At 33.3% G+C, this 23,066-nt stretch overlaps 3 protein-coding genes across 10 annotated transcripts; 2 read left to right on the forward strand and 1 right to left on the reverse strand.

Annotated features, from left to right (window-relative positions):
• The first annotated feature begins 7,123 nt into the window (after nt 1-7,123).
• On the forward strand, nt 7,124-11,169 carry LOC125189524 (glutamate decarboxylase). Its single transcript, XM_048086796.1, has 6 exons — nt 7,124-7,311; nt 7,421-7,625; nt 9,499-9,914; nt 10,001-10,254; nt 10,375-10,427; nt 10,505-11,169. Exons 1-6 carry the CDS (start codon nt 7,226-7,228, stop codon nt 10,973-10,975), a joined length of 1,485 nt encoding a protein of 494 aa, XP_047942753.1. The 5' UTR covers nt 7,124-7,225; the 3' UTR covers nt 10,976-11,169.
• A 2,822-nt stretch (nt 11,170-13,991) lies between these two features.
• LOC125223592 lies at nt 13,992-16,284 on the forward strand. Of its 2 annotated transcripts, none has more exons than XM_048126810.1 (4): nt 13,992-14,287; nt 14,492-14,564; nt 14,798-14,876; nt 15,463-16,284. In XM_048126810.1, exons 2-4 carry the CDS (start codon nt 14,544-14,546, stop codon nt 16,083-16,085), a joined length of 723 nt encoding a protein of 240 aa, XP_047982767.1. In that variant the 5' UTR covers nt 13,992-14,287; nt 14,492-14,543; the 3' UTR covers nt 16,086-16,284. The 2 variants fall into 2 exon arrangements, with proteins under 2 accessions (XP_047982767.1, XP_047982758.1); XM_048126801.1 differs by having other exon boundaries at nt 14,505-14,564.
• Nucleotides 16,285-16,548: 264 nt separating this feature from the next.
• On the reverse strand, nt 16,549-20,945 carry LOC125223554 (pre-mRNA splicing factor SR-like 1). Of its 7 annotated transcripts, none has more exons than XM_048126762.1 (6): nt 20,830-20,945; nt 19,772-20,078; nt 19,574-19,654; nt 17,795-17,866; nt 16,844-17,682; nt 16,549-16,760 (listed from the first exon to the last, which is right to left on the reverse strand). In XM_048126762.1, the coding sequence occupies exons 2-6, from the start codon at nt 20,060-20,062 to the stop codon at nt 16,742-16,744; spliced, it is 1,302 nt and encodes a 433-aa protein (XP_047982719.1). In that variant the 5' UTR covers nt 20,063-20,078; nt 20,830-20,945; the 3' UTR covers nt 16,549-16,741. The 7 variants fall into 7 exon arrangements, 5 of the variants coding, with proteins under 5 accessions (XP_047982719.1, XP_047982714.1, XP_047982726.1 ...); XM_048126757.1 differs by having other exon boundaries at nt 20,803-20,945; XM_048126769.1 differs by having other exon boundaries at nt 16,549-17,682; nt 20,803-20,945.
• Nucleotides 20,946-23,066: the final 2,121 nt, after the last annotated feature.

The following is a 23,066-nucleotide window of genomic DNA, read 5'->3' on the forward strand; positions in this document are numbered from 1 at the left end:
GAGTACCTTTTTCCTCACTCTTTCTTATTACTTTTTTCAATCTCTCTTACTTTATAAATTGCACTTTAACCCATGTCATATACTCCTTCCGTCCGCAAATAGAAGTTTCGTTTTTGCATTTTAGTCCGTCCACGAATAGAAATCTCAGTTCACTTTTACCATAAATGGTAATAGAGTCTCACATTCCACAAACTCATTACACTCACATTTCATTTAAAACTAATATATACAAGTGGAACGCATATTCCACTGACTTTTTTTCATCTATATTTCTTAACACTTCTTAAACCCATGCCACCAAGAAATGAGATTCCTAATGGCGGACCCAGGGAGTATAAGTTTTCCTATTATTTAAGGATGGGGAGAGTAAAAATATATGAGCTATTTGAATTATAAATTTTGGTTAAATTTTAGTTAATCGTATTTGTATATAAATTGTCATCTTTTAGTGATTTTAAAAAATAAATTATTTCAATAAAATATACAAGAAATAAATGAAAGTTGATCCTTTTATATAATTTGGAAAATATTAAATTCTGACCCTTTATTATAAATATTTTGAGATGATTAAAATTTGGATCAGATTATTTTTTGAATACTCCTAAAAATTAACACAATTATTTAGATTACAAATAGGGTTAGGGGGGAAAGAGAGAGAGTGCAAGAGACAAATCATATTGGAATAAGTAAAAGTTTAATCTTTTATAGTAAATTTTTGGGATAAATAAAAAATTGACAAAATTAAATATTTTATTAAAAAAAATTTTGACATAATTATTTGGATTAAAAATTGTAGAGAGAAAAAAGGAAGAAAATTACAGAGAAAAAAAAAGTGTAGGAGAAATATGATATTGGAAATAGTTTTACTTTGCATAAATAGAAATCCACATGTCCTTTATAGAGTGGCGTAATAAAAAAATGTGCTAGCATATAATTAATGTATTAGGTCTAGGTGATCCATTCTGAGTATATGTAAAGAATAGACATATTAATGTGAGTTATATATAAAGAAATAATGTTCCACCCAAAAAATAAACCTTGCGTTCATAGGTAAAATCAGATCATTGCAATGTGGAATAGTATTTAAATGAAGACGCCTCAATTCTATAATCTATATCATCCACTCACTAAAATATCAACTTGGGACAACCCTATCAACTATCGAATGAAGGGGATATTCAAGTATTCTTTTCCTTTTTTTCATTTTTTTTGGTTTAGCTTATACATTGGTTCATGGTTAATAGATTATCAGAAAATTAAGGTGAAACATGTCCAAACTCTTACAAAGCAAGTTGAAGAGCATATATTACTTTACTCAAAAAATAGTGTTTCAGAGTGTAATTCTCTCTTAGCTTAAAAAAGTAAAAATTAGAATATAAATCCTTTTTAGATTTTTTCCGGGATATTTGATGGAGTACTTAATAAAATATCCATCCATAATCAATATTCTTGACAGTCGACATTGTTTTAAGGGAAATTGGTCTCTAACCATGAACTTTGCCTAAAATTTGGTATTTCCCATGAACTTTGAAATTGGTATATAATATCACGAACTTTGCATTTTGTTTGGTATTTCCCACGGCATGTTTATTACTATATTTTACTAACTTACGAGGCTTTTATCATACTTGACACAATTAAATCAACGTGGTTTTCAACGTGACTTTTTATGCTACATGTTATAAACTTAAAAAGTGATTTCAAATATTATAAAACATATCACGGTTGCCTATGTTAAATAAGATTTTGATGAAAATATCTTATTTGAGTGAGTTCGGGAAATACCAAACAAAATGCAAAGTTCGTGATATTATGTACCAATTTCAAAGTTCATGGGAAATACCAAATTTTAGACAAAGTTTATGGTTTTAGAGACCAATTTCCCTTGTTTTAATGCAAAATTTAAAAAAATATAGAAAAAATAGAGAAAAAAGTGATTGTAAAATTAATTCGGTAAATGAGATTAGTCTTATTAAAGGAGTAAGTTATCAAAACTAGAGCGTAATTAATGTTTATAGACGATGTACTAACTAATTAGTAATTGTAAATGGAATTAATGGAGGATAATATTCTTTTAGAAAATAAAATATCAAGTGCGCTGTTTCAAGGTCCCCCTGTCTCAACCATCATTTAAGCTAGTGATATGGTTGTAAGTTAAAAGGGCCTTTCAAAAGACAAAACAGCATGGAAATATATTATGGCTGAAAGTGAAATAACTTTACACCTTTGTTATCATAATAGTAATCTTTTGGTAATAAATCACACGAGATGATTCAAATTCTTAATTTATTATTTGTTATCATAATAGTAATTTTTTAGTAATAAATCACACGAGATGATTCAAATTCTTAATTTATTAATTTTAAATATTTTACTTTTTACTAACCTAACTGCCTTTCATTCGTCAAAATACATTGTTAAAGATATGTTATTCTTAGAATACTGGCTAATTAGAGCATGTGCTGTGCGGGCTCATATGCAGAGGCCTAGAGCCACCCACAAAATGCCCGTAAGTGGAAGCAAAGGGGGTGACGGCTCGAGTCTTGCCAGTGGCACATGGGCCGAGTTCGCCCTTCCATGCACCGTGCCATGATTTTGCAGCATGAGCCCGAAGTGCAAATGTGCCAAAAAAATCAACATTTTTTAACTTGAAAATTGAATATTGATTTTAGTTTTTTGAAAAATACTAGTCACCAACAGATAATTCGCAAGATGAATCCCCAATGAACAAGAAACAGAGGGAGAACTAGGCCTGTCAAATCGGGTACCCAATTCAAAAATTTCGGGTACCCGATCCCGAATTTCTCAAAATCTAATACCCGATCCAAAAATGATTTTGGGTACCCACCCGGATACCCGACTCGGGGTATCCAGTCCCGAAAATTCAGGTATCCAGTCCCGATTGTAGATTTTTATTTTATTTATTTTTTAAGAAAATTAACTACAAACTTTTTGTAAAACAAACTTGTAGTTTGAATTTGATACAAACTTGAAGTAGTTCGAGTTTAAAATAAATAAATTACTACAAATTTTTAGAAATAAAAAATTCATAAGTCATAACATCCATCATCACAATTCATACAGTAGCCTTAAATGTGACTTAAATGTGAAGGATTTTGGGAGTACATTTGATTTTTTAAATAATAAAAATACATAATTTATTAAATTTGTAAACAAAAAATTATAAAAATTCTGGTAATTTGGGTATACCTGATCGGGTATCGGATAACCCGATATCCGACAATCCAAAAATCTTATTCCCGAACCTGATTCCGAAACCCGAAAAATCGGGTACAGATATCCGATTACCCGATATTTCGGGTTTGGATATCGGGTATCCAATTTCCGATATCCATTTTGACAGCCCTAGGAGAACCATTAGTATCTTCTTATAAGTTTGGTGAAACAATTGGATTCATTAGATTAGTTTTTCCATATTTTTAATTATGATATTCAAGGATTTAAATTATGTATTTTAAGATTTAAACTATGCAACTTTTGTTTTTAATTATTATAATTTATAGAAATTTTAATCATACAAATTTTTTTAATGAATTTGTATGTTAATTATGTAATTACAATTTATATGAAATAAATAATTTAAAAAATTAAATTTTTTAGAAAAAAAACTCAGAGTTTGGTCTTTGTTATGAGTGCTCGACCAAGTGGATTAATAATGTGCAATAACGTCAAACCTAACGTTGTCGAATACGTCATTTTTCCGGCTCCCACGGAATTAAATTTCGTCGACTAAGTTGACTTGTATTAACGTGTTTTATTTATTAAAATATTTGTTATGGATTTATGTCTCCATCAAAATGATAGGACATCATCTAAAAGATATTTATATTTAAACAGATACATTCATACAATTAGGCATTAGCCAATGAAAGATTTTTGTACCCTTCATGCTGCTGGTCACGTACCCGATTGTAATTTACTTTCCCTGTGCTATTAGAAAGGTAGTCTTTTGTTTATTATCCTATTAAAAATGAAATATTTTTTAAAATGGAAACATCATTCTTTCTACTTTTCTCTCTCTTCATTAATTCATAAAACAACACTGCATAAAATCTCGTGCCAGAAATCAAATGTTTCATATTTATTGGGACGAAGGAAGTATTTTTCCAGTAGATTGTGTAAATGCAATTTAAAATTCCTAAATTAAACAAAATAATAGGCTAGTGTTGTTTCTTTTAATGTTATGTATTTTGATATTTCCTCTTTCACCTAAAAATCTATTGAAAATTTTAATTTATTGATCACATAAAAAGTTCCTCCCATGATTTAGACACAATTAAACCATGTAGTAAAATTAATAGTTCAGCCGAATTTACCTTGACATGTCTGATTTTAACCGACCAATTTTCTTTTTCTATCCTTCTTTTATTTTCACATTTTCTTTCATTTAAAAAGTTTTCTTTTTTTACAGGTGACAGGGGAAATAAAGCGAATCACAACTATTTTTATAATTTGTTTATTTCTAATTAACTCTAAAAAATAATGTTGTAAAGGCGCCCACCAAAGAAGACTTGAATATCAATTCACCGTGGAATATTAATATTACTGCCAATTTTTGAGTTGTTCACAATGTATTTATTTTAATAATAAATTAAATTTTGAGTAGAATAACAATATGACGACAAATATTTGAGTTTGATTAAAAAATGAAAAGTGCATTCGTGTTAAAAGCATGCTGGCGATCTATTTATCATTCCATCCCAAAAGAATGAATATTCTATAGTTTTTTTAATAGATGCATTTTAATCGTGCACGACATTGAATTATTTAATTAAGTAATTGACATGAACTAAGATGAAAAGTATGGAGTAGTTCATAATTCATAATATCAGAACCAGACGTTTTTTTCTTTTTCCAATTTTCTGAAAATAATAGAATGCAATTCGGGGTTCAACGAAGTATATAACACAATTCTGTATGCATATAATATTATAGCTAACTAAAACAGTAAGAAAAGATAAATGTACATTAATTGTATATGTGTACATAATATTCTTAAATTTTTAAATTTAAGTGAATTTAATTAAAAGTTAGTGTTGTTATTTATCATATTATATGCAGTCTTAAGAAAGAAGTGATATAGAAATTTTATATCGAATTGTAACATGATTTCGAACTTGATTTGAATTAATTATACAATATTTACAAAGAAAATACTTTTTTTAAAGTAAAAAATTAAAAAAAAAATTCGAAATGTTGCAAAATGAATAGTATGAAATTTATTTAAATCAATTAATGTTTTATAAAATGATTTTCAATGTAATATGTTAAAAAAAAGTTCGATTATGTACGTACTAATTATGTTCATTTATCACTATATTATTTGCAACTTGCAATTGATATATGAGACGTGCACAATGTAAATTTTGATATTGTGCAATAATTAATTTGCTGCGAACAACAAATTAGAGGTAAATCAGTTTGAAAAGAATAGTTGTTGTAACAAACTCTATGTTATAAATTATTGGTAATTAGATTCAAATCTGAGTGATGTGTTTTCAAATTACCACTTGTTTATTAGTAGTAACTACTATGAGTACGTACTACAATTTTGGATTTTTTTACAATCCAAACATTTGAATAGCCGTGTTTCAAGCCTTTGATTATACTACATAACTGGAAGACTTGGTTATATGGGTTGAAGTTGACAAACATTATCCTATATATTAATGTCCACTTCTTATTTATGATGACTAGTTGTAGAAAATTTACACTCAATACGCACGAATATCAATCCATAGCTCAAAATATAGTATACAATCGTTCCATGTTAATGACAGAGGTGTTTAATTTTCAGCACTTTTTTAAAAAAAATAATAATAAATAATTAAAGTGAAAAAAATTTAAAAAGAGAATAATATAAAGAAGGAGCGTAGAAAATGAAACGCATCTATTAAGGTGGATAGGTGGAACGGATGAAGTATTATTATATTTCTTGATCGATCTAAAGTCCTCTTTTTTTTATATTTAAGTTAAGAACTCCAATAATGAAATTTCGGACAATTTTCAATTGTTTCACACGCATATTTACAAAACTCTAAGTAACTAAAATATTAGCAATCCTGTATCTGACTAGTAGAAGTATAATAAACGGGAGACGCGGCTTTGCGAATACATAACATGGCAAAGTTCAATTCATATTCCTTTCCAGTTTCCATACACATTAATTGGTCCACACGCATTTTTAAATAGCCAAGTAGCCAAAATATCAATATTTCTATTAATGTCACAATTTTTTATTTGTCGCATTTCCGTTCTTAAAAATTGTAAATTATCATTAACACCTCCGAGCATCTTTTGTGATTATTATTATTATTATTATTATTGCTGCTTTTTTATTATATTATTATTATTATTATTATTTCAAATTGTCTTTTTTTTTTCTTTCTTCATTAATGTATTTAATATTTTTTTTATTTAACACACTAAACAATATTACTATCTTAAATCTTGTGTTACAAGTTTGACAACTTTAAGATAGAGACCAAATTTAGTGTACGTGAATTGACTAAGCGGTAGAGAGGTAATGCCCGAGACCTTTGATCTCGGGTTTGAATCTTCCATTGCGCAGTCTTCAAACTTGTACTCTTTTCCATCGCAAGGTAGTTGAGTCATATTCTTTTTTTGGTAAAAACTTTATTCACTTGCTTATTTTACTCTTCCTCATCTCTCTTATTTTATTTCATCTCTTATTTTTTCTTCTCTCCACTTTAACCTTTAAAATATCAATTTCTTAAAATCACGTGCCCAAAAAAGATGCTCCAACTATCTTAGAATGGATGGATTATTCATTTACCCATAAAAAAGAGAGTGCCAATTTTAACGATAAATTAATTTATTAATATTGATGGACTATTTATACGAGACGAGCCAGTCTATTTCTATTTCAAGTATTTTTGAAGTTCGAAAGTCAATTCCAAGTTTAATTTCCATCAGGAAAATGTTAGTGGAACCAGCCTTTTTCAATAATCACGCATAATTTTTTTGTTTAGCAATTAATCAATTAATTTGAAAAGTATATTCCAGCAATACACAATAATTGCTAAAAATAAAATATCAGTGAAGCAAAAGAGCCCACTCACTCTCCAATTCCTATATGTAGTAAGATATCACGGCTTCCACACACCAATCAGCCTCAATTCATCTCATTTTCTTCCTATTTTCCACACACTATCTTGTCTCCTACTCCACCACCACCGGCGCCATGGTTCTCTCGAAGACCGCCTCGGAATCCGACGTCTCAGTCCACTCCACTTTCGCCTCGCGATATGTTCGCCACTCTCTCCCGAGGTAAATCATGTGTAAAATTAGATCGATCTGTCTTCACTTGCTCTGTTTCCCCTGCTTTTTCCGTTTCTGTGCGAATCGCCGGGATTTACGTCCGATCGTGCCAAATCAGGTTCAAGATGTCGGAGAATTCGATCCCGAAGGAAGCGGCGTTCCAGATCATCAATGACGAGCTGATGCTCGACGGAAATCCGAGGCTGAATCTGGCGTCGTTCGTCACCACGTGGATGGAGCCGGAGTGCGACAAGCTGGTTTTGGCCGCGATTAACAAAAACTACGTCGACATGGATGAATACCCCGTCACCACCGAGTTGCAGGCGAGTTTTTCCTTCATTCTTCCCCAATTACTACTTAATTGCGTTTGCGATTAGTACTTAATTAGTTTTAGATCTGTTTTGCTGTTCATTGATTAAGTAGGAAAATGTTTTGGATCTGGATAGTTCAACTTGCTTTTCAATTTTCATCCAACTTTTTTTTAACTTTTCTAAAGTTTCATTGACTTGCTTGACACATTGATGAAGCAAATGCATATGATTCGTATAAAATTATCGATGATATCATATGATGTTGCTAATTAACTGTATTAATTATTTGTGATTATGATTTAAAACGTATTATTGACTTTAACTTAAGTTGAACACGTCAACTTATTAGGCACTATTTTGGTAGCTAAGATATTTCTTAAAGATGTGCCATATCAATTAAACATCATGGATTGGAGATTGCGATGTGTGAGCGCGATGCCTAAGTGGTTAACTCATCTAATTAGTTTAATTATATAATACTACATCAATAAGATAATGGTTATTCTGGTTTAGTCAATAAATTCAATTTTAACAAATTTGGAAACAGAATATATGTATATATTGTTCACAATTGAATTGACTATATATATTTGGAGCCTGTAACAACCACGTATCATGGATGTTAGGTAGCACGTTCCAAGATGCGGATTAACATTATTTAAATTGCAATTGTATGTATATTTGGATGTCATTAGTGATTATACTAACAAAGGAGTAGTAAAATATTATTGAATTGTCGGGGTTGTAATAATAGGCTGTATCGCCGAATATTATTTCTCTTTGTTTTTTGGGACCAGGTCATAGCAAAGTACTCCTTTTTTCATTTTGCCGAATATTACTACTAAGTAACACTCTAGTGACAGAGAGTATTTGACCAACCACTAATCGACGCGTGGATGTCATCATATAGGAAAGATGATCACGCGACATTACAGTTAAAAAGGGTGTATCATTCCATTTGGAATTTCAGGGTGACTTCGTAACAGTAATTAAATATATCCCTGATTTTTATGCTATTTTAAATTTAATTCTTTTCATTTAATTGGATTTTCAAACTTTATGATTTGTTGTAATTTTATTATTGATTTCTTCTTGCATAGGCATCATTATTTCATAATTCAAAGATTGATGAGATCTAGCAGATAGAAGGAAGCCATTTATTTTTATGCGTAGTTTATGTATAAGAATATTAGACAATTTCCGCAAGCTACTAAAATTTTAGTTTATATATGTACATATATTTCATGTGGAAAAGAAAATAAATCAGTCATATCTGCAAGAGTGCAAGTAGTAATTAGTTTGAAAAATTAATAATTCGTAGTAAAATAAGATTGCACAACTAGTATTTTTGTTAGCCTAATTTACTAAATATCGTCGAACGTGATTGATATTTGATGGTGGTCCAAACTCTGGCCCAACTAAGGGAGAAGAAACCGAAATTTTTGTTCCCCGTCAAGTTGGGTAGATCGAGAGGAACTTGTCTTAAATGTTCCGTATATGCTACGGTATATTCATTAAAATATTATCTTGAATGCGTCAAATATTTATTTAAAATGGAATAAAATTGTGTGAAGTGTTTGCATGACAGAGCTAATAGGATGTTAGCAGTTTCAAAATTTAAGCAATTGTAACAGATAGATGGTGTTTAGATAAGTCATTATCATTTTTAACTGTAATAAAATTGAAATATTTATGCACTTTAATTATTAGATCATATACTATAGTATTTGAATGACGAAAATGGAATAGAAAATACATATTACAGGTGCAAATTATTGAATTAAGAACGGACCTCCTGGTTTATGGAAATCAACATACACGTTGTATGCAATATGTTTGTTTCCTTCATGAAAGTTTAACGATGTTCAATCTTGTGTGGGAGCAGAATCGATGCGTGAACATGATCGCGCATCTATTCAACGCGCCACTGGGAGACGAGGAGACTGCGGTGGGAGTGGGAACGGTGGGATCATCGGAAGCCATAATGCTGGCCGGTCTAGCATTCAAGAGAAAATGGCAGAACAAGATGAAAGAGCTCGGGAAACCCTACGACAAGCCCAACATTGTCACAGGCGCCAACGTTCAAGTATGCTGGGAGAAATTCGCCCGCTATTTCGAAGTGGAGCTCAAGGAGGTCAAACTAACAGAGGGATACTACGTCATGGACCCCGAGAAGGCCGTCGAGATGGTCGATGAGAACACTATCTGTGTCGCCGCCATCTTGGGCTCCACCCTCAATGGTGAATTCGAGGATGTTAAGCGTCTAAACGACCTCTTGGTTGAGAAGAACAAGGAAACAGGGTGCGTTTTCTTTTTAACATAAACCCGTGTTAGATTAGAAAGTGATCACACTAGTATTTTGTTTTGAGGTGTTTTTGATGTGGCAGATGGGACACCCCCATTCATGTGGATGCTGCTAGTGGTGGCTTCATTGCTCCCTTTTTGTACCCGGAATTGGAGTGGGACTTCAGATTGCCTCTAGTGAAGAGTATCAATGTGAGCGGGCACAAGTACGGGCTAGTGTACGCAGGTATCGGGTGGGCCATTTGGAGGACTAAAGACGACTTGCCCGATGAGCTCATTTTCCACATCAACTATCTCGGATCGGATCAACCCACATTCACTCTCAACTTCTCCAAAGGTACATACATATTCTCTTCGTTCCAAGGAATATGATGATCCCTTTCTTGAATGACACAATTTTACATGATGTTGTTTTGTACATGCATCACCTAATTTTGTTGTTTCCAAAATTTTTCAGGGTCCAGTCAAATAATTGCTCAATACTATCAACTCATTCGCTTGGGTTATGAGGTATGTAACCACATTTGGTGAACAATTATTAGAACAAAATGTCACAATTTAGGCTGAAACCAAACCATAAAATGCAGGGGTACCGCAACATAATGGAAAACTGCCAAGAAAATGCGATGGTGCTAAAAGAAGGCCTCGAGAAAACAGGGCGATTCACCATCGTGTCCAAGGACCACGGCGTCCCACTAGTGGCGTTCAGCCTCAGGGACAACAGCCGCCACAACGAGTTCGAGATCTCGGACATGCTCCGCCGCTACGGGTGGATCGTCCCTGCCTACACAATGCCGCCAGACGCGCAGCACATCACAGTGCTGCGCGTTGTGATCCGCGAGGACTTCTCGCGGACTCTGGCGGAGAGGCTCGTCATTGACATTGAAAAGGTTCTGCACGAGCTCGACACGCTTCCGTCTAAGGTCACTGAGAAGCTTGCCGCGGACGAGAATCATGCTGTTGTGGTGAAGAAGACAGCCCTTGAAGTGCAGAAGGAGGTCACCGATGCTTGGAAGAAAATGGTTGCTGACAAGAAAAAGACCAAGGGAGTTTGCTAAGCTACTTTGTTGCTTATTGGACAGCCACTACTATATTTACATACAGAATTTGGTGAATTGCTACTTGTTTGGAGAATTACAATTTCAACGTACCTCTCTATGTGTATTTTAATGGAGTATTTGATATGGCAAGTCGTGAATTGTTTGGTGTATTATGAGAACTTATTGGTAAATCCTCATTTTCTTATTTTCAATATATGAATAGTACTCCTACCCCATATCAGATTAGGAACCTTTGTAAACCTCTTTGAATGCACTTTCTCTCTTTTGGAAGGAAAAACTTTATTTAATTATAACATGTTGGTTGTTTGAATAATCTTGTGTGGCTTGGTATAGGTATGTTTGGTAAGTGTTGTGTTGCTAGCATAGAAGAGATGAAAAATAACCAATAATTGTCTTTATCTTCTTTAATAATCCAAGGTCTCATATTCATTACACACCTATTTCACCTCTTTATCTTTCGATTCATATATTTTTACCTCAACATTCCTCAACCCTGGAAGCCCTATCGTCGACGTTGGGAATGATCTCCCAACCGTGTTCCGCACCGTCTTTGTCTTTCTTGTGTCTCCTTCAGGGCGACTTCATCGACTTAACCGTTGTTTTTTTGCTTGAGTCCAATCGTGTATTCTAGTTGTGGAGAATAAATGAAGAATCGACCAAATTGTTGCTTCTTATTGATGGTGCGACGTTGGCCAAAGGTGCAAACGGATGGCATCATAGCAGTGCGTAGACGATGGAGACTTCCTCCATCCCACATGGGTATGCACTATTTTCTTTTTAGTCCCTCCTACAAGTATGCACCTTCTAATTTTGGAAAGATTTTTCTCTCTAATGAGGTATGACCCATTTTCCACTAACAATACTTTTTTCTTTCTATTTCTCTCTTACTTTAACAATTGTGTATTAAAATGTATTCAACCAAAGATGCTTATTCTTCTGGGACACAGATAAAGTATTATGAATAAAATTTGTAGAGTATTGTAATGCCCCGTTTGAATGTACAAAAATAGGAGGAAAAGGATAGAAAATGAAAATATATAGGCTTGTCCTAGCCTACTGACTCTTGTGGTATAGTGCACTGTCTCCATAGAAAGCCAAAGCTGTCCATGTATTGTCTCTCCTCCACTTTTCTCTCACCTCCACCACCTCTTCTTTCTGGGGTGGGATCCCCTGTAGTTCTGAAAATCACAACACACTTTGTTGTGCTCAAAAGCAAACATTAATTAATAACATACACAGATTTGAATACTGAGGAGGAAAGGTCAAAACTGGTCCAGAATATATACCCATTTTATAATTTTAGTTCTATACTTTATTTTTTGAAATTTTGCATCCTGAATATTTCAACTCGATCACAATTGGTCTTACACTAACAATTCCGTCAAATTTTAAACGGTTTTAACCCGATTTTGACCGATTTTTAAACGGCTTTAACCCAAATGGGACTGTTAAAACTATCAAAATCGGGTTAAAACCGTTTAAAAATTGACGGAATTGTTAGTGTATGACCAATTGTGATTCGAGTTGAAATGTTCAGAATTCAAAAGATAAAAGGTATATGACCAAAATTGTAAAATGAGTATATGTTCAGGAGTCAGGACCAGCTTTGACATTTACTCTTAATAGAGTTAATATTGATACTCATTCTATTCTTTCTCTTTTTTATATATATATATTTACATTCTTATTTTTCATTATTAAATATTCCCTCCGTCCCATAAAAGTTGAGACAAAACTTTTGGGCACGGAGATTAAGAATTTATATTAAATAAATAGGAGAGATGAAAAAAGTAGGAAAGATAAGAGAGAGTAAAGAAAATGATGAAATAAAGTAAGAGTGATTAGATGTTTTGTCTTTAGTTAAAAAAGGAAATGACTCAACTTTGTTGGGACGGATTAAAAAGGAATACGACTCAACTTTTATGGGACAGAGGGAGTACTAGTAAAACAAATGTTATAAAATCCTAAAAACATTAATATTATCAAGAATTAACTGCTCCGTTCTTAAATATTTAAAATTGAATGAAAAAACGTTAATTATATAAAATAATTAGCAGTGAGAAAAAAAAAGCATAACATATTTTTGAAATGATCATTTTTGCATTAACAAGGTGGCCCTTCGACCTCCTACCCGAACGGTGGCGACTCCCAGCCGCCGGATTTGGGAAGGAGAGAGACAGAATCTTAGCAAAGTGAGCAAGGCAATAAGATCCAAAATGGTAAGAGCATCTCCAACCATACTCCATGACCCGTCTTTGGAGTTGAATTTGGCTTCAACTTCAATCATAACCCATCCCAAATCATAGGGTAGCACTGCAAACTAACTTTTTCAATTTCTGAAAATTGCAATTAAATCCTCCTTTGATACAACTGAACATGAATTAAATCCCAGTAATTCACAGTAGCAGCTACAATCATATTTACAAGTACATTTTAATTGATACTACTTATTTATAAGTGGATATTTTTAAAGTAGCAAATAATAATGGAAAACTTAGAAAATAATTTTAGATATGCTACTTATGTTCATGATTGTTGGGCCTTAATTACCTCGACACATGATGTCGGGCCGGAATATGGGGGCCGCCAAGGTGAAGGAATCGTCTTTTTTGATGCAATTGTTGGGCCTTAATTAAAAAATATGAAAAGAGACAAGTCCAGAATATTTTCCATAAAGCGTGAACAAATTGCTCTCCTCTCCCATTCTCCATCCTCCATATATTTAAAAGCTTGAAGCTTCACTATTGTAATGCTGAATTATAGTGAAGGAAGAGTCATGTATTGATCTTGGTTTTATAAAACTTTCTCTCTTAAAATTTTGAAGTAGTGCAATGTTATGTTTGATCGACATCCGTTGATGAATCATGTCTCATTGGCAGTAGAGAAGTCATGTTAGACAAGTTTAATTTATACAAATAAGAGAAATAAAAGAAATTTTTTTTATGGCCTTGAAATTAAAGTGACGTGGGCTCAAAATTTTTCTAAGAAATTTTAACCCAAATAAAAAAAAAAAAGAAAAAGAAAAAGAGATTTCTTGTCCAATTCCAGCGCCAGGTTGATGCCTCAAATCTTTTCAAATTGGTGAATTGATTCTTGCCTTAATTCCTTAAATTAAATTCCAATAATTTTGGTAATTAACCTTCAAACCGTGTGAGAATCAAATCCCCCAACTTGGGCATAGAGTAAAACCATTTAAACCCTACAATATTGCTCTTCCTCTCCAAAGGCGACATACACATACACACACACACCAAAATTCTCAAGAACAAGTATGATTTCTCTCCCAATCCCAACCCAATCAAGCTCAAGGTATTCCTATTCATGTTCCTAAATTGTATACTATGTAGCATACAGGGTCAAATTGCTTCTCTTTTTTTTTTTGACTTGAATAGGTAGTATTTTATAGTAATTGGATGCTCAAACTTTGAATTCATGACTTGAATTGAGGGTATTTCTAGTATTTTATCATAGTACTTCAGTCGGAAAATATTCATCTAATTGACTGATTCACAGTGTTGTTGTGCAGTTAGTTTGAGACACGCAAATAGTCAAAAGGTGCAGTCACATGGATCCAATGTCTAATGAGGTAAGTTATGGATGGAAGAATATTTCCACAATGAAGGAATAATTTAAACTTGCACAATGATTTGTAATGCGATTTTGTTAGCAAATTATTATGTGAAAGTTTTCTTGAAAGATGAGATTTTTCGAATCTTTAATATAACATTGATATTTTCCAATAGAAATTTACCTACCTTGCCACGTAATTTATTTACTTGATTTTACTCCAAGTTCAATTTTTTTTCTTGTGTGATGCAGACCAAAGTTCTATCTATCCGGATCAATTGTTGTGACAAATGCCGCAATGGTGTCCCCAAAAAAATTAGGAAAATGCCAGGTATTTCTTTCTCCTCAATTTTTGGTTTTGATAGTTGATAAGGTGGTATAACTGATAATCGAACTAAAAAAATGTTTGCTATCGTTTAAATCGATAATCGATTTACATGGTTTGGTATCTGTATTAGTTGTGGGATTCACCGTGAGATCGGTATTTGATAAATTCAATTTCATAATTTTAAGTTCAATAGTTAGGCTTTAGGTTTTAGTTATACAGAATTGAATAATCCTCAACAATCAGGTTATTTTGATTTCATTTATTTTACCAATTTAAATCCTTAATTGAATAATAGCTTAATTATTAAGATAAACATATTTGAATTTAGGATTTTTGATATCATTATTTACCTTATCAACAAAAGTTTTGGAATGATGAGCATGTAAATTATTTTAAGTTAGTTTATATTTATAAATTGATTTTCAATGTAAAATGTCGAAAAAGTTTAGGTACCAGTACAATTTATGTGCATTTAATACGGTGGACTAAATTGAATTCGGTTTTATCGGTTAACTGTCGAACTGATCAGTTCTATATCGATTTCGGTTATCATTTTCAAGTCTGATTTCCCTATGGCGTAATTTTTAAGGGGTGGACAACGTTCTAATAGATGAAAAAGGAAATCTTGTATATGTCTTTGGCGAAATCGACGGCACAACGTTGTTGAACAACGTTGCGAAGCTAGGCAAACCGGTCAAGCTTTTATCAGCAGCAGACAAGCAGCCCTTGAACCATGCTGATGAAAACCACAACAAATCCGAACCTCATGCTGATGAAAGCCACAACGAATCCGAACCTCGTGCCGAAAAGGGAAAAAAACACGCCAACTGCTGCTGTGGAGACGGTCGTCACCACCGCAGCAACAGGCAGAAGAAGAAGGCGGAAGAGAAAGAGGAGCAGAAGAAGGCGGAAGAGAAAGACGAGCACAAATGCGAAGACTACATTCCCCCCAAGATTAGTCCCCATGTGTGTAAAGATTTTTTCTGCAAAACCCATCCACGAGGGCGCCTGATTACTGACCGGGTGCCAGCTGAGAATACGAGCAACTTCTTTGGCATGCTGCCGTTTTATGGCACAGGAGGGGTGTACCAGTATCCGATGGGGAACGAAGGGTGGTATGGACGGCAACAGCCACCACCGCAGTCTGGGTATGGATGGCAACAGCCGCCACCAAGGAGGAATCCACAACATAATCCATTCATTTTTCAGTAGAGAAATCTACTTATTTTGACATGGCTACTTTTCCACAAATTCACATTTGTTTCTATTTTATCACATTTACTTTCCAATGTCACATTCTAGCTACCATATGGTTTCCATTAATCTTTTTGATAAATAAATCTTTCGTAACATTGTAATAGTGTCAATTTGTCACTTGACAATTAAAGTAAAATTTTGTGTTCATTTTTTCTCTAAAGTTGTTTGGTTGATGTGTACACACATTTCTATTTGTGTTTGCTTTGTCTAATTAGGTCATTCTGTTGTGGAGGTTCCACTGACTTGTTTATTTATGGCTACTGTCTATACTACTACTATTATGCAGACCTTTTTTTCTTCGGGTACATCATATATGGCTTGTGTTTGCTATGCTTTCTTCCTAGATTTGTAGTCTTTAACATTATTAGTTTGAAGTGAAAAATGTATGCTGTTTGTAGTGGAAAGAATGACTGTATCATATCCAAAGACTAACCATTAGCCAATAACCAAGAACAGAGTAGTTCACATCCCCTTTTCATTTTCTAATTATGCTACAAATACATTACACAGTGCTTGATTATGCATGCATAAATCGACATCCGTTGATGCACCGATGCTATCTACTACGCCATAAATTACAACCATGTGTCCGCCATGCTTCCGGTGATGATTCAGTCAGCCACTCGTCGGCTTATACAGTGAATAACATAACCATGAATATCAAATCGAAAGTGATTTCCTTCACGGGAGAGAGTTGATGCTTGCAAGTTTACCTCCATGAAGAACCACCTAGTCTGATCACCTCCTCAGTACCACCGGGCCTGTAAGGGCGACCCTCTGAGGTCTCAGCCACGCCATCCTTTTGATTGCTCGATACACCGTACAGATCTTTAAGCTCGGCCAGATTACTCGATGCCAATCTCTTCTCCTTAGTTTCATGGCTAAATGGATTGTGACTACTTACACTATGCTTACCATAATCATGGGTGCTCTGACTTCGACTCCGGCTCCTGCTCCTGCTTCGGCTATGGCGAGAACTACCTTCTCTCCTGTGGTCTTCACGGCCCTTCCTATCATAACTACCTTCTCTCCTGTAGTCTTCACGGCCCCTCCTATCATAACTCCTTCTATAGGAGTCTCGGGACCTTCTGTCATAATCATCGTACTTTCTATCTTTACCTTTGTCCAGCTCTCTTCTCCTTTCATCGTCCCTGTCTCTATAGCGATCCCTGGTTCTTTCTTGATCACTGTTGCCGTCCTTGCCCCTGTCTCTCTCTCTTCCAGGATAATCCCGATCAGATAAATCACCATTTTGGCTTCCAGAATGATGGGGAGATCGTCTTGATTCATTACCACGATCATAAGAATGATTAACAGTACGCCGAACTGGAGATGAATCTCTAGTTAATGTCCGATGAGGGGCACGTTGACCGAAAGAGACAGAAAGAGCAGCCTTGACAGAAGGTGGTCTTCTTGCAGTCTCTTCACTTCCACGAGTGGTCTCACCAGTAACTCCACAGTGTTTAGATGGCAACTTCATATTTTCAAGATTGGCAACAATAGTGCGTAACACCAGGACAGGAATACGAGGAAGAAGTGTATCGAAGTAGTACTGCATGCAGAAAAAAAAAATCAGAACACAAGGACAAAGATGCTGATGGTAGTATGGTAAAAAAGAAATAATCTAAAAAGTCTGATTTAAAAAGGAAAAGACAATGCACAACCTGACCAAGAAGCAAATCCCTCACATATGCACCCATTGTCGTCATACGGCCATTACAACCAGGAGAGAATTCCTGGAATTAAGAGGTGAACATAAAATATAGTGACATTCAATGGATAAAAGTTTTGGTGAAAAAATAAAATTAACAATGCATAGTACTGAGAAAAAAAGAAAATTCCTAAGAAGCCTGATAGAGATCGTCCATTCCCTTGATAGATATCATTCCCTGATCCCTGCAGATAATCAACAATCTAGAATATGATCTTTAGTTGTTTATTGTTTTAAGGAGTCTAAATGTTATCTTTGAAGTTAGAGTCGGCTAGCAGTCTGTTAGTTATTACAAATAGCTCCTAAATAGAAAAACAAACTGTCCAGGAAAACAATTTAGGACGGTAGTGTTACCGTATGGGCACTTTTGATGATTATCCCATTCTTGTTCTGCTTCTTTGTTCTTCAAGTCAGTTTATATCAAGATATTTTTTGTTCCCTCGGTACATTTTCCAGCAACCATTGCATCTTCTCTAACAAAACCCACTATAGAACTTGGGAATTTGTTAAAGAAATGTTTCAGGTTAAGAAATCCTGAATGAGATACTAAGTGGAAAGAGAACATAAACATCGGGATAGTAAAACATCAATTCCTTATCATAAAATATAACAAAACCTTTTCCAATTATTATTTTCATTCCCACCCAGTGTTGTTAGGCGCGCAGGGCGCAGCGAGCTGTTAGGTAAAAATCTGGGCCCTGGGGCGCATGGCGACGGGGTGCACTAACAGATATGTGTTCTACTTTTCCTGCTATATTCATGAAGAATATGAATCAAAGTTGGAATAATTAATTGAGAAGAGGAGAAGAGCTGGAACGTTCATTATCTTTGGAGGTGAGTGGGAGATTAAGATATTGTGTTGAAAAGTAGGAGAGAGGAATAGAGTAGGACAGATAAAGAGAGAGTAAAGTAGGTGATGAAATAAAGTAAGATTGATTGAATGTTTTGTTTTTTGTCAAAAAAAGAAAATGACTCACACTTAGTTGGGACATTCCAAAAAGGGATATGACTCAGCTTAGTTGGGACCGAGGGAGTATTATTTTTGGCAATTTGAAGAGTGATCTATTTGAAGGGAGAATATGTAGTCATATTTGAACATTAACTGTAGGAAAAAAAGATTTGATATGATTGAAGGCTTAGAGGGTTTAGGGATTTGGAAAGTTATATCCCCACAGCCACCCAAGGCTCGCCGCATTGAATAATTTTGTAAAATTGTTCCATCCTGGCCATCATGCATCAAATACACAACAGGAAATTCCCAAATAATATAGGCAAGAGGTAATCCACACATATCCCATGTAGAACAATCATAGATTCCCTTAAAGACAGTGAGAGATAGCATGACTACTAAAAAATGTTATAGAAAGTATACATTAATTTTTCCAGTGTTTGGGGAAAAGGATTGTGAATTTGTGATAGCAATGTTTGGCTAAATAATGACAATGTGTTAACAGTAGAAATTGGGATGTTTTGACTAATATTGCAGTAAAGATTAAAAAAATATCAGCATCCCAGATTGACTAATACTATATTTTAAGATATAGCAAATACTATGCAGACATCTAAGCTAGTTAACTGGCTCGACTTAGTATTACATAGAGCATCTGTTCTGCATGTTCATTGAAAGTATAATACATTATATACATTTCAAACTACATAATAACAACTTCAAGAAACCAGTAACAACCAAAACAATGTAGAGGATTAAGCGGAAAAGGCATATTTGTCATACCTCATCATCTTTAACGTATGGTTCACACCAACCCCATAAAGTCTTTGGATCTGCTACATACCTTAAATAGAGAAATCCTATCTGAAAAAGAATTCACAAACAAGCACTTACTATTCTAAACCAAAATTTAGTAAGCAATTCATAACAGCAAATAGGAAAGACTTGTTTGTCCTATCTACAAGGAAATATTTTTCTTACTGCTCTAATATAAGGAGAATCTGGGTGAGTCAATAATCCGTGCATTTGTTTGACAGTGAGCTTCATGAGGAAGAATTTATAGAGAAGGCAGAATGCAGTAGAAGGCCCTCGGCAGTTGCCAGTCATCCATGGCTCCACGTGTGTAACAGTTACGTAAATCTCATCAATGACTTCATGATAAGTTTTCAGTTTCAACAGGTCTCGAAAATAATCGGAAGAAAGTATGTTCATGCACAATACTTTCTCCAATAATTGGTCAAATGGTCTCCCAGATGACTTTATCTCAGACATTGTGAATAGCCCAGTCCTACAATGGAATTGAGTAAAAGATCATGTCAATAAATTACAATGAAGAGCATCAATAACAAATAAATATCACCATAACCAAACTCACATAGACACAAGGAAAAGAAATCAAAACTGACAAACAAGAAGAAAAACATCTGGTTTACATACTTGCAAAAAATCCTAACAAAGCTTGTCCGCAAAATATCATACGTACTATATAATAAACCAATACAATGTTAGAGGATGTTTGTTCTAAATTTTAAACATACAACTTTGAGTTTCCTGTTCTGAGGCATTGTTTTCTTTAGAGAGCTTGAACAACATTCTCCTCAAACAAATATTATATATTCTTACTAACATGAAGATTTCTTCCAACAACTTCAAAGACACATATAACATCAAAAATCAGTCAAAGTTCACTCCATCAATTAACAGATACTCATTTAACTTATTACACAACTCTCCCATCCAAACCATCTCCCCGAACTTTAAATTCGCATTCCCAAAAAATCCTCAAATAAAGACCCTGTAATACAACGCAATAACACCAACAGCAATCGAAGAATACATGAAATCCGAAACTCTTAGAATTCAGCACACCCAAGTTCCATCACGATTGCGCCTAACCAGAAAATATAGTATTTAAAACCTAGTATATTTCAATTTGCTTCTCAAGTCAGCTCAAAAATAATCTCAAAATAAAATAAATAGACAATTAGTGCTCAGAATTGACATAAACATACGATTGGGGGGAGCAATGAATCACAAACCGACTGAAAATTTGTAGTTTCAAATGATTGGAATCCTTTTCCTGATCTTGAATGAAAGGAAAAATTCCGATGTAAAAAGAGGAGAACCCTAATACGTCAGTTTGGGGCTTTTGAAATATAAATGTATATACTTTGTCGTTGGACCGCCAAAGCAATATATATATGTATAGAAATTTACATTTTCGTAAAATAAAATATTTAGTTTAAAAAATGAAAAAAGGGGAAAAATAGTAAATATAAATCTTATTTTATATATTAATTAATAATAATTTAATAAAATGTGATGTCATCTCAGATTATTAGAAATAAATAAATAACACTTTAAATTACTAACATTCTAAAATAATAAAAATGAATTGTTGATGTTGATGAATAGATGAAGTATTTTATTTTACGGCAAAAGATCAAATAGAGGTGAAACACACAAGGTTGCATTTTAAAGTATAATTTTTCTAATTTTTTAAATACTTAAGTTTCACTTTACATAAACGTATCATGAATATATAAACATAATTTTGTGTATTGAAATCCTACACAAAGTCATGGTTTCATCAAAATGATATTTTCAGGGTCTTAGTATCAAACCTAGTCTAGATACATTATTCATAGAAAAAGTTTTATAATTGACAATTAACATAAAAATAAGCAAATTGATACAATTGATATAAATATTTCATTCATGTTATGATTTTATCACTATTCAGTATTGTTGTGACAAATTCTACTAGTATCACTTTAATATTTGACGATGAATTATGCCTACATGACATACAAAATCATCTTATTATATTACACTTCATCATCCATAAAAAATAGTCTTATTTTACAATTTTGAGATATCCACAAAAAATAATCTCATTTCTATAAATGAAAACTCTCTCTTTCATACTTTACCCACGTTTTCTCCGCTCTCACATACTTTACCTATTTTTTCTCCACACATCTCTTATTTTACCTACTTTATTTTTGCATCTCTCTTACTTTACCAAATTTCTCAATAAACTCATGTCATTCACAAATGAAACTATTTTTTATAGATAGAGGGAGTAAGTGGAAATGAGTCTCATCTCATTAGAGGAAATTTCCTAAAATAGAGATTTTCTATTTTTAGGCGATGCACCAAAAAAAGAAAAGAGTTTTTATTTTCAGGGAACAGAAGGAGTATTAAATGATTAAACCTAATTACACGACATAGAGAATTGAACTACTCTAAAAATATACTCCTTCCATTTTCTAAATATAGAAACTTCTAAATACAATAACAAAAAAAATTACTCCCTCTGTCTCATAAAAATATGCACTCTTTCCTTTTTAGTTCGTCCCACAAGCTATTCTCCACTAATAATACTATAATTACTTTTTCTCTATAGCTCTCTCTTATTTTACCATTTTTACTTTAAAACCCGTGCCGAACCCAAAATGCATATTCTTTGGGAACGGAGGGTGTAGTAAAGTAAGAGAGAGAAAGAAAAAGTGTGCTAGTGAAAAATAAATTTAACCTTATATAGAGAAAAATATTTCCTAAAATATACTATAAATTTTCTATTTTGTAGGAAATAGACCAAAATGAAAAGAATTTCTATTTTAGGAAACGGAAGAAGTACTATATTTTTTTTAAAGGAAAAACTAATTACTCCATATAAGTATTATTTTCATTCATTACAGTAAAATAATATTGACTGTCCATCAATTCCAAATTACAAGTAATCCAAGTTTTCCTCTTTAATTTATTATTTTCCGTGTTTAAGATATAAAAATATCCATTAATTAATTTAAGAGTTGTCTAGTTCGAAACCCTTATTTATTTTTCGTGGTATAAATTACAACCAATTGAGTTTTTGAATAATAAAGTATTTTTTCGAACACCTCTTGAAGATATCAATAAAAAAACCTTAAGGATATTATCAAATTAGAATATTCCAACATACGATTCATTGCAATAACTATACTTGCACAGATAGACATTGATCACCGATACCCAAAATATCAAGATTCTTGAATTAAGAAAAGCATGCACCATCTGATAAATCAAAGTAGTGCATAGTCAATATCGTATGCTAAATGTTAGGTCAACAATGATTATAGAAATAAAAATCACTGAGACATCGTCTTTCAGTAAATAGCCAAGAAAGACTTATCTCAACTGTTTGATTCTTCAATACCGTATCACACTAGTGTCGTTTATCTCCTAATGTAAGAAAACATGCATACATACACTACAACCTCTCGCGATAGGT

This window comes from Salvia hispanica, chromosome 1 (genome assembly GCF_023119035.1).
Source record: "Salvia hispanica cultivar TCC Black 2014 chromosome 1, UniMelb_Shisp_WGS_1.0, whole genome shotgun sequence".
In the NCBI taxonomy this organism is placed as follows: domain Eukaryota; kingdom Viridiplantae; phylum Streptophyta; class Magnoliopsida; order Lamiales; family Lamiaceae; genus Salvia; species Salvia hispanica.

Bases quoted from the DNA above. Each gene is read 5' to 3' on its own strand.
- LOC125223554 (XM_048126762.1), bottom strand. From the start codon at position 20,062: ATGTCTGAGATAAAGTCATCTGGGAGACCATTTGACCAATTATTGGAG. The intron at 19,655-19,771 runs GTAAGAAAAATA...ATTCTTTTTCAG, and splicing joins ATTCTCCTTATATTAGAGCA to ATAGGATTTCTCTATTTAAG. The intron at 17,867-19,573 runs GTATGACAAATA...TCTTAATTCCAG, and splicing joins CATACGTTAAAGATGATGAG to GAATTCTCTCCTGGTTGTAA.
- LOC125223592 (XM_048126810.1), top strand. From the start codon at position 14,544: ATGGATCCAATGTCTAATGAG. The intron at 14,565-14,797 runs GTAAGTTATGGA...TGTGTGATGCAG, and splicing joins TGGATCCAATGTCTAATGAG to ACCAAAGTTCTATCTATCCG. The intron at 14,877-15,462 runs GTATTTCTTTCT...GTAATTTTTAAG, and splicing joins AAAAATTAGGAAAATGCCAG to GGGTGGACAACGTTCTAATA.
- LOC125189524 (XM_048086796.1), top strand. From the start codon at position 7,226: ATGGTTCTCTCGAAGACCGCCTCGGAATCCGACGTCTCAGTCCACTCC. The intron at 9,915-10,000 runs GTGCGTTTTCTT...TTGATGTGGCAG, and splicing joins GAGAAGAACAAGGAAACAGG to ATGGGACACCCCCATTCATG. The intron at 10,255-10,374 runs GTACATACATAT...AAAATTTTTCAG, and splicing joins CACTCTCAACTTCTCCAAAG to GGTCCAGTCAAATAATTGCT.